We start from the raw sequence: 15,098 nt of genomic DNA, 5'->3' as shown, positions 1-15,098 counted from the left end.
GACCTTTTCAGTTTCAGACAGACCATGTCCTCCCAGATCTGCTATGGAGTACATAAAGAAAGATTTACTATATTCTTTGTAGCAAAGATGATTTCTTTTCAATGATCGGTCATGCCCCATTTCATTAAAAAACCTGCTTATGAAAATTCCATCTGTGCTTTTCCTTGCTTTGTTAGGGTTCTATTTGTAAATGCTCTAGAGCTTGTAGAGTGCTGCCACAACTACTCTCTCTGAGAGCAGGCAGGGGAGGTTCACAGATGAAGGTGCAAAGCTGTAGAGGATGTAGGCAATAGCTCTGCTGTCAGGGACAAAGCAGAGGAAGACTTGTTCAAGGAAATGGAAGCAAAAGGGTCTGAGTGAAGGCTTTGAAATTTAGCCTATTTTGTGTCTCCTTGTGAGTAAAACTTAAATGTCGGTTGCCTGGCTTTGTAATCCTAGCTCAAAATCTAAATCATCAGCAGAAGTGGGAAAGCTGGATCGATTTTTTAGCACTCTTACCTTCATTTCACATGGTCCTCTTTTAAGACTTACTGGTTTTTTTTAAGCAACTGAATTCCTCAACTGCTTAAGTACAGTAAATCCAATTTGTTGTAGCTACTTTATTTTCTCACTGAAAGGAAGTTGGAGATTAAATTTTAATCTTTGATCTTCTTGGCAAATTTCTTTCCTAGAATATGAAAACTGAGAATGCTAATCCTTCTTTCCTTTTAAAGCTTTCATGGATCCTGCTATCAAAGGCTAATTCACATGAGCCATGCTCTTATTTGTAATGCTTCCTGTCTGTCCTCTGTCTCCCTCAAGTTGGCAGCAGCAGTTAGAAATCCTTAGTATTTCAGTCTGTTTTCAGGTCCTTCTTTATTCAATCTGTATTTTTTTTCACAGCATAGAAAAAATACTACATATTCTGACAGATGTTAAAACTTTTGTTTAGGCAGTGTTTGGGATTTTGGTTTTGTGTAATTTTTTCTTTTGAAGTTTGCTGCAATATTGTGATCCTGTTCTGTTTTACAAAGGTGTAGTACACAGAAAGATGGGAAGTTCTGTTTTCAGTGAGGTGGAAATCCAAGAAGACATGGGTGTTTCCTTTTTGCTTGAAAAAATAACTAGGAAAGTTCAGCTGGGCGTAGTACATGGACAGACAGACTCCTGCAATTCAGAGTGGAGCATACAGGGCAAGGCACAGAACACTGCAGATTAAACAAATTTGCAATCAAGCCTCCAACATGACAAAGGATATGCTATTCTTAGAACCCACATGGGTTTACTGCGTAGCAGGAAGCCAAAAGTTTCTGGGTTGATAGCAGCCTGAAGGAAAGGACTTACTCTGCAAGATGCAGCAGATAAGGAAGGGTTTAATTTTTACTATTTTAGTATCTCTTTCAGAACTTTTGAAAGGGAGGTTTAAAATGTCTATATTAAAATAAACCTTAAAATGTTAAAAAAGCTTAAAGCTTTTGAAGCTGTTGGTGTCTTCAAGGATAAGATGTGTTGGTATATTTATATCAAAATGTTGTCTGACTCCAAAGGGAAAAATACTCATTTTTGTGAGGAGTCTCTCTTCTGCCCCTCTCCACCCCCAGGCCCCTTGATGAGTTAGACACCCATAGGAACTTTTCTTTCATCATTTTGCGTGCTTAACAACACTTAACAACATTAGCAGGGCAATGTGTCCCCTTCTATGAGTCTCTACTGTGTAATACTAAAATCTTCTTTTACAGTGGCATCCTTTCTTTTTTCTTCATAGCTACACTTCTGTGGATAAAGGCATTGCATTGAAGTAGCAAGCAAGAAGGCTTTAAATAAGTTACTTGGACATTAGCACTTCACGCATTCAAAATTCCAGAATATTTATCCAATGTAGAATGATAAGGTTGGGAGCAGGGGAAAACAAGGCCTTTCAAAATAATAATAATGACAAGTATTGAACCTCTGAGGCCCTCAATGCAATGCAGTTGCAAACGATGTGCATTCCCAGTAGGAAAGTGTATTGTGTGGATCATGGAGTTTCTTCCTCTGTTAATATACCTGAACTTACATGAACTTACCTGGACTGTGGCAGAAAAGAATACTTGCTTTGGCATAGTAATACAACAAACGTTGATGTCTTCCTCTTTTAATTCCACAAAGAGAATTATGTCTGGAACAGGTGAAGGTTTTGATTTCATAAAAGGGTTTAAATAACTTGATATTGCAAAGGGAGGGGATAGAAAACTTCATCTGAAATATACGGTAAGTCCATCATGGTGCATAATTGTTAACTGCTGGAGTATGATCATAGAGAATGAATTTAATCTCTTTGTGCTTTACCCATTTATATAAATAAACTTGCATTACCATTTGCTTCTGAAGGTCATAGGTTTTTGTGCTTCATTTCTTAACACTCAAACTCATTTACTGTAGATCTGCTTCAATATTCCAGAAGATATTGATGAGAAAAACAGGCATTTCATAGTGCTTATACATAAAGGAGATAAGTTGAACAAGGGTTATTTTTACATTCTTCTAATATTCTAATATTCTTCTTAATGCAAGTTACATGAAGTTCAATACCAAACTAAATGGGCTTTAAATGACAAATAGTAAAAATATAATCAGTTTTTGAAGGGGTGGAAGAACAGTGCCAAGTTAAAATGGTGAGGAGAGTGTAGTTCTGTATTTGCAGGCATAATTCTTTGTCATTAATATATTGAAGGAGTCTCTCTGAGATTATCCAGATGAAAGAAACTGATATTTAAATTATCCTAAATTTCAATTTTATTTCACTAGATTTATTTGTTTGAATAAATCATATTGGGAATTAGCTTTCATGCAGTCAAAAAAAAAATAGCAAATCCATTTTTTACTTTCAAAACAAAATTAAAGTTACTCTAAAATACAAATAGTTTGACAGAAGTAAAGGTGAGTTACAGTTTAGTGTACGTGCACGCGCAGTGGCAGAAATGTTTAAGTTTTTAAAAAATTATGGATATTTGTAAATTTAGGTTACAACTTGTCTTTCTAGTTTTAAGGCTACAACTTTGTGTCTTGTGTTTTTTCAATATTATACTAAAATAAAACACAGTCTGAAGGAGTTTTGGAAAGGCTTAGAATAGAAAAAGTGAAATGTCTGAAGTTATAACCAAGCAAATACAATGTAGTGTGTTACCTGATTATTGAGCAGGAGCTGCCTTCCTGTTTGGATAGCAAGTGGTTGAGATATAGACTGGTGCCTTTGCTGTTTGTCATTGAGATGTTCTTATGCAATCATGTAACATCATAATTTTTCAGAATGTCCTTATCCAAATTATACCTCAAATTATTGTCTGTATTCTGAAACAAAGACTCCACTGTAATTAGGTTGGAACTAAAGAGTCAAGCTGCTGGTATTTCTACCAATATAAACTTATACAAGTTATCTAAAACTCAAAAAGATTGAAGGCTGTATAAAATTGATAACTAATTTTTATTACTGGAGGATAAATTTCAAGATCTCTGAGATAATAAAGGAGGACTAAAAAATGCTGAAGAATCTTTGAGGGTTTCTATTCACAACTTGTGCCATTGCTGTGACGCACTAAGATCTGTTGGTCAGTTAGAAAGAGTAAGAAAACGTGTTGCAGTAGGACAGTCCTGGTTTTTTTCACTGCAGCAGCTGCCTTTAAAAAGTCTGCTGGGATCTAACTGCTCTGGCATCTAATTTGGGGAATGCTGTGTCTGTGCACAAGGCACAAACCTGAGAGAGGTGATATGTTGCAGCATCAAAATCTACTGGTAAGTAACCCGTTTTCATACCTGCTGATCTAATTTCTCAAAGTCCAATGATATACCAGTCCAGACAGCTCACTGTCGTGCTACAGTACTGACAGTTTGGGAATTCCCTTTTATTTTAGAGTTGCTCTTACAGATTTTGATTATATTCATGTATGCTATCAATTTGAGTTTGCATTCCATATTTCCTGTCCTAAATAAAGGTTTTTAAAGTTTGTTCTTTCTTATTCAAATGTTTTTATTTTTTTTTAAGCTTTTATTTTTACTTTTACTTTTCACTACTCAGGAAGTTCTTGAACTGGAGCACTCATCTGATATAATTCCCTTTCTTAGGGAATTAGTCTGTTTGGTTTATTTCCTGTCTTCATCTGCTGGTAGGAGGGCAAATTGCCAACTGGACTGGCATTTTCTGGATTTGGAGAAATTAAACTTGCAGGTAAGAAATTACTGGTTTTTCATAGGCATAATTGGAAACAGAACTGACTTTTGGTTTATTAAACGAACAGAAAAATCTGTGTAAATGGGTCTTGTGGAACAGGCTTCCAATGGTGTGAATCTGGATTTGACCCAGGGGAAGTTAGAAATCCAGTCTAGCTGAAATGAGACCAGAAATTCTATGTGGTTACCCAGATAAGGCTTTTCTATATTAGCTTGGACTAAACTCGAGATTAAATTTTATTTACTTATTTATTTTTTAATTCCCAGGTAATATGGTTACAGTATAGTGACTGACCAAAGATAATCAACATTTTATGCCATACAGGTTGTCTTTTGTCCCCATCCCTCACTGAAATGTAAGTCAGGTCACACTTTCAAAATGCAGAAATCTTAGATGTGTTAATTCAAAGGAGTAATTTCTTAATCTTTTGAGAGGCTACATGCCTCTCAGAACAATGCTAGTGCAAAGAGAACTGTTTGTGGGAATTAAATTAAAAAAACAAACAAAAAACCAAACCAAAACAACAACAACAACAAAAAACCACAAAAACTCAAACAAAAAAAAACACAAAAGCTTCTTCAAAAAACTTTTTAAAATAGATAATTTTGATGATCCATTTTCAGAGAGACTCCTTACTTGATTGTACCAAAATTGAAAAGGCAGCAGGGATGGAAATGAACAGTAATTTGTCAGTAGCATTTTATGTGTGTACCTTACAAAAATATAACCTGCACGTGTTTAAGAAATAATTTCGAAGTAATAAATCCTTATGTAAACAGCTCAAAATAATAGAAGTTGAGGAAATCTGCAAGTAAATATTGTGGAGAGTACCTGACAAAGAAAGGGTCAATGAACACTAGAGGAGAAGGATGTTTATTGGAAGACCTCACTAATCTCACATTTCCCAGCTTCTTAAATACATTATTAAGTAACTGAAAGTCAAAAACATGCAGAGACTTTTTTGGGAATAGCTGTGTAAACCTGATGAATGCTCTGGCTGCTTCTGTTATTCTTCAATAAAAGTAGTAAATTTACAGGCCTGGAGGGAGCATATGTATCTGCAGACACTTAGTTCCAACTTGGGAGTATGTTAGTATTGATTTGTTAATGACTCATAAGTATTCTCAGGAATTCATTAGCAGGATGTTTTTACTTTTCTTTGTTTTTGAAGAGGAGCTTAATTTAAATAGTGGTTCCTGATTCAGAGAACAAAAAATACAAATGTAAGCCAAATATTTGTTAGTTTTTAATCATGTATTCTAGTATTAAGATGATGTTCTCATCTCTTTTGCTAATTGTTTTGCTGAACAAATTATTATTTGCAGTAGTATTTTGAATATTTATGGAGTTTTTCTTTTTTTCAGACATTAAAAAAACCCAGCACAATTCAAATGTCGTAACTTAAATAGGGTATCCAGGGCTAACATGGCTAGACTGTGTATATTATACTTCTCTTATATATATGCATTATGGAAAAATCTATGCTGTGAAGTAATGCAAAGGATATTTGGTCCTTTTAAAAGCAATATCCTGATCTCAGCTGGGATAGAGTTAATTTTCTTCCTAGTGCTGTGTTTTGTATTCAGTATGAGAGTAATCTTGATAAGAGACTGATGTTTTGGATGTCGCCGAGTATTTTTTCTCTGCCTGCTATCTCTTCACTGTTTCTTGATTTTTTTAGTGTTTTTCAGAACTTGAAACACTGTATGAAATTATATTACAGAAGTGTTTATTGGGGTAAGGACTGCTTGAGGCACAACTGTTTTCTTTCTGCAGATTATAAAACAATCACTTTTTGTCAGTGTGATTATAAAGAGATGGAAATTACTGTAGGCAGGGAAGATATCAGTTAGTTGGATGAGGGAGGGAAAGTTCACAGGCTCTCAAACATTCAAGAATTTTTTCATGCCTAGATTAGGGAATGTACTATGAATTGGTTTAACACCTCTGCTTTCATAATGAATTCTTACATATTCTTCCTACTCTGCACAAAATTTTTCTGCACCCCCCAGTCTCACCGTGTCAGTTCAGGATGCCCTGTTCAGCCACATCTCACTGCCTTTCTTTCATTCAAAAAAAAATCATACAATCTCTTATTAAGATCCACTGTGTTCTCCATGTAGCACCTTCTTCCTGAGATATACTACTTTTAGCCACTGTTTTTTTTCCAGTCTGAAGAAAAAGAGTTAACAGCTTGTTGTATATGCTTGTTGTCACTCAGACTTGATCGTATTTCCTTATTTTTTAACTTTTCTCTTTAGTAAATCCTTTTGTTTCTCTTACTTCTCCTCTTCTCTTTTTGGAATGTCCTTGCTTTTACTCTTGTATTACATGGATTAACATATTATCTATAAACCTTATATTGCATCATCTTCAAATCCTCACAGCTACAAACCCAAGAGAACAATATTTTATTGAACTGTATTTAAAAATAGAACTACATACTTGTGATCTTCACTGTTATTCTTTTGATGTATTATGGATTTTGTTCCATGTAAGTTATAAGTTGAACAGTAATATACTTGGTAAAATCTAGGGTTTGAGTCCTGGTCTATAGGTGTTCAGGTCATTCTGAATTTGAGTTGGTGTTTCTTGCCAGTGGCTCGTTCTTAGAAACAGAAGTGGTAGAAAAAAATCTGTGTGTACATAGGCCATTCCAGTTCAGTATGTGCTACTACAGACCAGCATTTTATACAGAAGTTTATGCATTACATTACATTAATTTTATGTGACCTTTCAGTAACACTCGAAATATTTCCCAGTTAAGGCCCAAAGAGTTCAGCAGTTCCTCTTTTTTGTTTCTTTTTTTTTAAAAAAACAGAAAACGTTGATTTTGCATTTTGTTCTCAAATATTTTTTTAAACTTGTAAATTCCACAAATATCTATTTGCCATTTGTACCTCTGCACCATTTCTTCACTTCTTATTTTTGCTCTGTCATGACTTTAATTTTCTTCTGAAAGCTTTTATATGCCAGACTTATTTTGCTATACAAGCAGATAAATAAGTTTCAATAGTAATATTGTTTGTATATTTCAATAGTAATATTGCCTGACAGTAAACATCTAGAGGAAAGCTCAGAGTCTTCATTACACTCCTGGTGATGAGGAAAAGTCCTGCTTCAAATCCTGTAGCATCTCTGCCCTGATCTGGCCAGCACTGGTTACAGTGTTTGTGTTCTGGGGAACAGGAGTGCTGCTGTGGAAATTGTCTGCCTTGAATAAAATAAATTGTTGTCCTTTGAGAACTCTTAATATCTAGAAACTGCTTCTCTTGTCTGAACAAGAGCAGGACAGCACTCGATAATCTTATGCAGCATTTTTTCACATTGTATGTTCTGAAATTGGTATGCTTTTTTCATTAAAACTTGTTCATATTTCCTTCCTTTTTAACTCCTTTCTATAGTAAATGCTTTTGTATCCATTTCTTTTGCTCTTCCTGTTTTTGAATATTTGTAGCAGGATCATTTTTGCCTTATGGTGATTGTTTGAGGATTATGTATGCTGTGTAGACATGGCACTCAAGGACATGGTTTAGTGGTGGACTTGGCAGTGTTAGGTTTAGGGTTGGACTCAGTGATCTTAAAGGTCTTTTCCAACCTAAATGGTTCTATGATTCTATGCAGTTTAACACTTTGACTCTTCAAGTCTGGTTAAACAAAGGCAGTACCAGTTTTTGCATATTATCGAGAGAATTGCTGTTTGCAGACAGTGCCTTTATAATGACTCTGCTGCAGCAGAATCTTGTGATACTTGAAAAATGGCTGCAAAAGAGCAAAAAGCTAAATAATCTCAAAAGCTGAAAAAATAGGTGGTAACTAATAACACTTGCTGTGAATATTTAGTCTAACTTTCTAATGTCTATACTACTATTTTAAATATCAGTTTGGACTGATTTTATGTATTCAAATCTATTTTTACGTAATTTTAAAAATTCAAAATGACAGTTTTAGGAGGAGAATAGTTAGTTATGTATCCTACTTGATGCCTGGTTTTCTTCCTGAACATGGTGGAGTGGTTTAAGAAGTGATCTACTGGAACTATCTTTTAATCTTCTTATGCTAAAATCCCTGGAGCAGTTTGGTGAGTCTTCAGAATTTCTTTGTTCAAGATGCAGAAAGGGTGAAATTTCAGGTTACTGTAGGATAATGATTTGTGGGGAAAGCCTCAATATAGAAACCCACATAGAATGCAAAAATTCCAGTATTAGCAACTTGCCTGTAAATGTGTGTTGTGTGGTGATAACATACAGGAGTTGTCCAAACGGGAATTTACATGTATGTGTTATATGTGTGTGAATTTGCATTTAGGCATTGTGGGCATAGTGACTCATATAAATTGTATGCTGTTATGAAGCTTCTATGAAAGCATGCAAGCTGTCCTTCTGAATAAGGAGGTGATGTACTGTACCTGGCAAGCCTCATGAGAATTTGCTCGCTCTCTGTTTCAGTTTCCTTAAATCAACAAACCTGTAACAGACTTGTTTAATGCTCAATGTCCCCATGGAATTAGGGTTATTAAATGGAGAAGGGAATACTATACAAGATATTTGAAATTATTGAGAGCTTTGGGTTAGCAAAGTGTTTATTCCTGTAGACCCCTTAGAGAGAGGAGGGTGAGGAGGGAGACCTCTGGGTAGAAAAGTTGATTGTTTACTTCTATGAATGCTGGGGGAATTAGTCATCTTGTGAAAAGTTTCTTGAAACTAGTTTTATTCACTGTGGTGCTTTACCCCCTTCTCGTGCAATATTACTGTGCATCTGTCTCCACCTCTCAAACTCAGCTGCTAAAAATTCTTTACTGAGCTCACTATTGTCTTTGTTTTGTGAGAAATTTTGGCTCTTTGGGCAGTGTTATGTGCCCTTATTGCGGTTCCTGTCTAAACAGTTCAGAAAGCACCAGAATAACAACTGCGTGGTAAAAATAGACCTGTTGACAATGTTATTTGAGAATTCACATAAATGTACATGTGCCATGAATAGTTATTTAATTTGCTGTGCAGTTTGGCATTTCAGATAAGAACATGGCATTTGACTTTGAACTTTTGAGTACATTTGGTACGGAGATTAGCTTTTGGCTTCAGGCCAGAGATAGTCAAACTTGTTGTAGAGCAGCATTTTACTATTGTCTAGTATTTTGTGGATTGGAGAATTTATGGGTTAACAAGCACTATTACTTTTGTTTCTAGTAATTCTACAGCAGTATAAAGGGTAGGCTGGACGTTGCCTTTTACTATTGAAGAAGGGCTTGGAGCCCTCCTGTCTTGGAGCCTGAGGAACTATGTACTTTCCTTATTTCTATATGACTTGGCAGGTGATTTCTGATTTCTAATGTTGGCATTTTAGCTTTCTCATTTTCAGAATTGTAGAAAACTGATTTGCTTTATAGGAATATGAGGCAAAACTAATTTGAACATGTAAGATATTCAGTTTATACTTTTTCTGTCAGTTATAGACATAATTTACTAGAATCTGTAGGGTGGTAGAAAACAGAATAACTATGTATTATATTTTGCCTGGAAGTATATAATGGAATTAACATATCTGGATTTCAGTTGATTCATTCAAAAGTATTGAAAGGGACAGTGGGAGGTGTTCGATCTACAAAAAAAATTGAGGGGGCGCGGGACAACATCACTTCCTCATAGTGGGTTTGCAAAATAGTTGGGCTGTAATTACCATTATGCTGGCAGAAAGAATCATTTGCCTGCGGTTGCTTTTTCTTTGTTGCTTCTGCAGAAGGATTCTAATTTCAACTTTTTTTTTCTGTGCATAAATACATCTCAATAGTTTCTAAATTGCTTCCCCTAAGAAAAATGAACAGTTTAAGGTGCTTTATGAAAATTGCAGTCTGTTGGTCCCTCAAAGTAGAACATCTGTCCGGTTGCTAGCTCAGTTTTCCCCAGGGCTCAGCTTTGGGGCCAGTCCTGTTTAACATCTTTATTGATGATGTGAACATGGGGATTGAGTGCACCCTCAGTAAATTTGCAGATGACACTAAGTTGGGTGGGAGTGTAGATCTGCTTGAGGGTAGGAAGGTTCTGCAGTGGCATCTAGACAGACTCAATCCATGGGCTAAGGGCAATTGCATGAGGTTCAACAAGACCAAGTGCTGGGTCCTGCACTTGGGTCACAACAAACCTGTGCAGCACTACAGGCTCAGGGAGGAATGGCTTGAGAGCTGTTCAGCAGAAAGGGACTTTGGGGTGTTGGTCCACAGCTGGCTCAGTATGAGCCAGCAGTGTGCCCAGGTGGCCAAGAAGGCAAATGGCATCCTGGCCTGTATCAGGAATATTGTGGCCAGTACGACTAGAGAAGTGATCGTGCTGTAGTCGGCACTGGTGAGGCCGCGCCTCAAGTACTGCGTTCAGTTTTGGGCCCCTCACTTTTAAAAAGGATGTTGAGGTGCTGAAGCGTGCCCAGAGAAAGGCAACAAGGCTTGTGAAGGGTCTAGAAAATATGTCTTATGAGGAACAGCTGAGGAAGCTGGGTTTGTTTAGTCTTGAGAAGAGGAGGCTCAGGGGGCACTTCGTGGCTCTCTACAAACTGAAAGGAGGTTGTAGTGAGCTGGGGGCTGGTCTCTTCTGCCATGCCTGCAGTGAGAGGACAAAAGGAAATGGCCCTAACCTGAGACAAGGATGATTCAGATTAGATAGTAGAAAAAACTTTTTCACTGTTAGCATGGTCAGGCATAGGAATAGGTTGCCTGGGGAGGTGGTGGAGTCACCATCCCTGGAATGTTCAAGAGGCGAAGTGTCTGGATGTCGTGCTGGGTAATGTGGTTTAGGGGTTACACTGGTAGTGCTGGGTGTATGGTTAGACTGGATGATCTTGAGGTCTCTTCCAACCATGATAATTCTATGCTCAACTTTGTCAGGACTATTTGTCCTGGGTTTTTTTTCTGTACCTTAAGGAATTGCCTTTAATAGACTGGGGTTTACTGTTTTTTGTATTCACAGAACTGTGCTAAAGAATAATGACTTGAGATCAAGACAAGAATTAACTACTCACCTCACCAATCAGTGGCCTTCCCCAGGAGCTCTGGATGTCAATGCTGTTGCCTTGGACACTCTACTTTATAGAAAGCACAATCAACAATGGGATGAGTAAGTTTAATGTTTATTTTGATTCCCCTCTAGAGGAACAGAGAAACTGAAAATTATGTATTTCCCTCAGCACACTCTGAATCATATCCTGTCAGAGTTACCTGTTACAATGTACAACGACCAGCTGGTAAATAAAATCAATTTCTCTTGCTTACCATAAAAATTTCCTTCCTTTGGATTAATTTAAAAAAAAGAAAGAGAGAAAAAGGAACTATTGCTTTAGGAAAAAACTAAAGCAATCATTTGATTTAGGAAACAAATAAATGAAAAATGTTTTAAGAGAAGAAAGATTAACTGCCTAGGTTTTTCTAGAAAATGTTTTAAGAGTTGAAGATATCTAGTTATATCTTTAAATGTGTTGCTATTACATATTGATTGCTTTGCAGGAAAAGTTTTCAAAGTCTGGACCAGCTTTCAGCAGATGTTAGTCTTTCTCAATCTTCTCTGGATCCAGGTCACTCACAGGATGGGAAGCAGGATGGAATGAACATGTTAAATGAAGGTACAGAGCCAGTCTAGTGGCTTCCTTTAATTTTGTTCTTCATAGCTCTGAACTTCAGTCGCTGTGAGATGAGTTTTCAGTGTGAAGAAAATATACATTGAAAAGCTTATTTTTCATTGTTATGCAAAGTGTTTCAGAGTCCGTGGGGAAACCCCCAGGGACTCTGCTTCAAATAATTTTGGATTTATGAAGATACCCACCCCACTCCCCCAATAAGTATAAGACTTTGTGCTGTGTTTAAAGCTAAGCTTCAAGTATGTTGCATATCTTCTTTTGCCATCACAGAACCAGTCAACTCTGTTACAAGGAGGATTTTCTGACATCTTTCTGCTGTAATAAACGCTTTCATTTTGGTTCTTAAAAGAAAGATTAAAGGCAACTGGATTTGCAATTACCACTGTCATTCTTATATCTTGCATTTAACATTTATCTGTGAAGATGCAACCTGACAGTGTTTCTATTAAAATAGAGAGAGGAACGTGATATGAACTGTGTATGTAAGTGTAATATACATACACATTTCCTTTCAAAACCTGTATGTTTATCAAAGCTTAGCTGCTCCATCTTGTGGGCAATTGTAAAAGCAAAAAATGATGGAAGACTTATGAAATAGTAGTATTTTGGGCATAGAACATAAATTAATATAAAAAATCCTTTTTGTATCTCATCAAAGCTTTAAATGGACTTGATAATACAGAGCCTTAGTATTACATAACTGTTAAAGTTTCTTGGGTTTAAAATATCAAGGATGAAAAATGTAGAATTTTTTTAAAAACACTGTAAGCAGTCTTAAAATCTAATTCAAGTTTGCTTAGAGAAAGTGAAACAGAATAAACATGGCTCTTATAAAGAGTTCTTGTGCAGATCTACTTTCAACTGGTTTTTTGCACTGTTAATCACTTGAAGCTATGCTTTGTCTTATCTTCTGAAAATTAAAGTGCGGCAAAACCAGTGGTAATAATAGTTTAGGTTTTGATTTCAACACTGTCTTTAAAGGTAGCATACCATCTCCTTTCTAAATCAGTGATGTTCATTGGCACTTAAGTTTTAATGTAGTTTGTAAGACACAGTGATCCTGCTGTGGTATCTTTGGTATAACTCTCAATATGGCAGTTTTAACTAAATGATTGCAAGTTAAATTTTCACACTACTTCGTAATTCTTTATAATGTAATTTATTAGCAGAGTTAGCACAAAGTAAGTAGAACGGGTATTCTGAGAAGACATAAAATAAACAGAGAAATTGTCCAGTGCAGTTTCATATGGGTATGTTTCATGTTAGCTGTCAGCTGTATTTGGATGACAGGGCAGATGTTTGCACTGCTACTCCTGCACTGTGTGGCGTTTTCCAGTGGTTGGAGCCTAATGCATTTCAAATTACCAAGGTTTAAAAAACAAAACATGCTTGTTTTGATAGAAATAGATCCTGATCCAGTTAATTCTACTCCTTTCTGTGGGATTTAAAGTTAGATCTTTGGTGCTGACATTGTATTAGTAATGTCACTTCCATTTATACACAATGGACTTTATATACAATTGCCTTCCATTTATATACAGTGAACAATTTATATACAATGAACTGGTGCTGGAATTAGTAACTTCAGTTCACTGTGTAGTCAGTGGAGCCTTTGGATCTGCCTCTGCAGGAGACTGACTACAGCCCAACCACAGGTAGGGATCTCTGTACCACCTGCACAGGGAAGGTGTGGCATATATTACGTGTCTTCCCAATGGCATTTATGAAGCATGCCTGTGCTGAAGCAGTAGTATGTAACTCATAATAGTGTAGATGAAACTGCCTTTTCTGTTATTTCTTTTTTTTCTGTTATTTCTTTTTTTTCTGTTATCTTGTGCTGTAAAAATTATTAGCTTAATTCTTGTTTTTCTTAACAGGGAAGGAAGACACTCCATCTTTGCTTGGTCTTTGTGGTTCTCTTACATCAGTAGCAAGCTACAAGTCTCTCACAAGTCTGAAATCAAGTGAATACCTTGCAAGTCCCACAACAGAGATGACAAGTCCAGGTTTAACACCATCTTGAGATACACATAAGAAGGAAGAGCTTTGTGTTGTATGCATTTGGTTTATGTTCCATTAAATGACTTGCAATGAAGACTGCTAGTTCTGAGTTAAAAAATAAGCTGCTTTATTTTTTCTTTTCCTGGTTACCTGTGTAATTTACAAATTCTGTCCATTTTCATTCACCTTTTTTTCCCCCAGAGGACTTTTCAGATTTTCTATTTTAATCTGGATTTATTTAAAGCTCTTTGTCAGGTACAGAATGTATAATCCGATGCTTATGAATGATTTTTAAAATGAAAGTTGGAAAACAGTCCCCTACTAAATTGCCATCAGCTTTGTTTCTCCTTGCACTGGCCTGGCCCTGCTCTAGCCACTGTACTTTTCTGCAGTGCTTTAAATATCTATCAACTCTTGCAGAATAGACGGGGAATCCTTAATGCCAGTCTTTATAGGCAAATAAATATTTACCTAAAATTCCAGCTTTTCATCTGTGTATGTTGTGTAGGACCTCAAACAGCATATTTAACCTATCAACAGCTTTTCTCAAGTTGACTCAGTGTTAGGTTTTGCATTCCTGTTAGTATCATGGCACTGAAGAATCACACTGAAACACTCTTGCAAACTCTTGAAGTTGCATGTGAATAACAAATGTAACTTGATCATATAAATCAAGCATACTTAACAATTTTCAAATGGTGAGGAAACTCACTAAATGCTTTTGAGTGACCCGAGTTACAGATAATCTTACATTATATGAGAAATTTCTTGCTGGAAAGATAGAGACTAAGGATAGTGGGGTTAGCACCTTGGGAAGTTTGAATTCTGTGTTTTTTGGCAAGATCCCAAGGAGAGTGAAAAAGGGGAAACAAAAACAAAGTAATGGTTGTATTTCCATGTTAAAGACTTTTCTCATCCCTGTAGGAGTGCAATAGGTATTTTTCTTGGTAAGATAATACAGCAGAACTTCTCAAGTCCGTTTTCTCAAATTACTTGCCATTGATTTAAATTATTGATAGGAAAAAAGAAAAAGGAGACATTTTTTAATTGTAACTAACTTTCCAAATCACCCTACAGTTTCAAAGTTTGCAACTAAATTTTTGAATTGCAAACTATATTCTTAATTCTTTGTAAGATATGATCTTATCTATGAACTTTGCTAATCAAGGTAATGCTTAACACTATGATTAGTAACTTTTTAAACAAAAGTTAAATGCATGTAAGTATGTTGTATTTATAAGTGCTAGGGAAAATGCTTTTTTGTGCCAAAGAAGTTTCATAAATTGTTTAC

The 15,098-nt window shown here is 36.0% G+C and overlaps 1 protein-coding gene across 2 annotated transcripts in view; it reads left to right on the top strand.

The window, feature by feature from the left end:
• Nucleotides 1-15,005, top strand: part of RUNDC3B (RUN domain containing 3B) — a 48,154-nt gene extending 33,149 nt beyond the window's left edge. For both annotated transcript variants that reach the window (XM_051802573.1, XM_051802574.1), the window contains 3 exons: nt 11,143-11,289; nt 11,676-11,791; nt 13,684-15,005. In XM_051802573.1, coding sequence (XP_051658533.1) covers nt 11,143-11,289; nt 11,676-11,791; nt 13,684-13,829 — 409 coding nt within the window. In that variant the 3' untranslated portion in view covers nt 13,830-15,005. The remainder of the gene's footprint in view (nt 1-11,142; nt 11,290-11,675; nt 11,792-13,683) is intronic.
• The last annotated feature ends 93 nt before the right edge of the window (nt 15,006-15,098 follow it).

The sequence above is a fragment of the Manacus candei genome, unplaced genomic scaffold, assembly GCF_025592945.1.
Source record: "Manacus candei isolate 608988 ecotype Guabito, Panama unplaced genomic scaffold, ASM2559294v1 h1tg000056l, whole genome shotgun sequence".
NCBI lineage: Eukaryota > Metazoa > Chordata > Aves > Passeriformes > Pipridae > Manacus > Manacus candei.
This window is presented reverse-complemented; position numbering and strand designations above follow the sequence as displayed.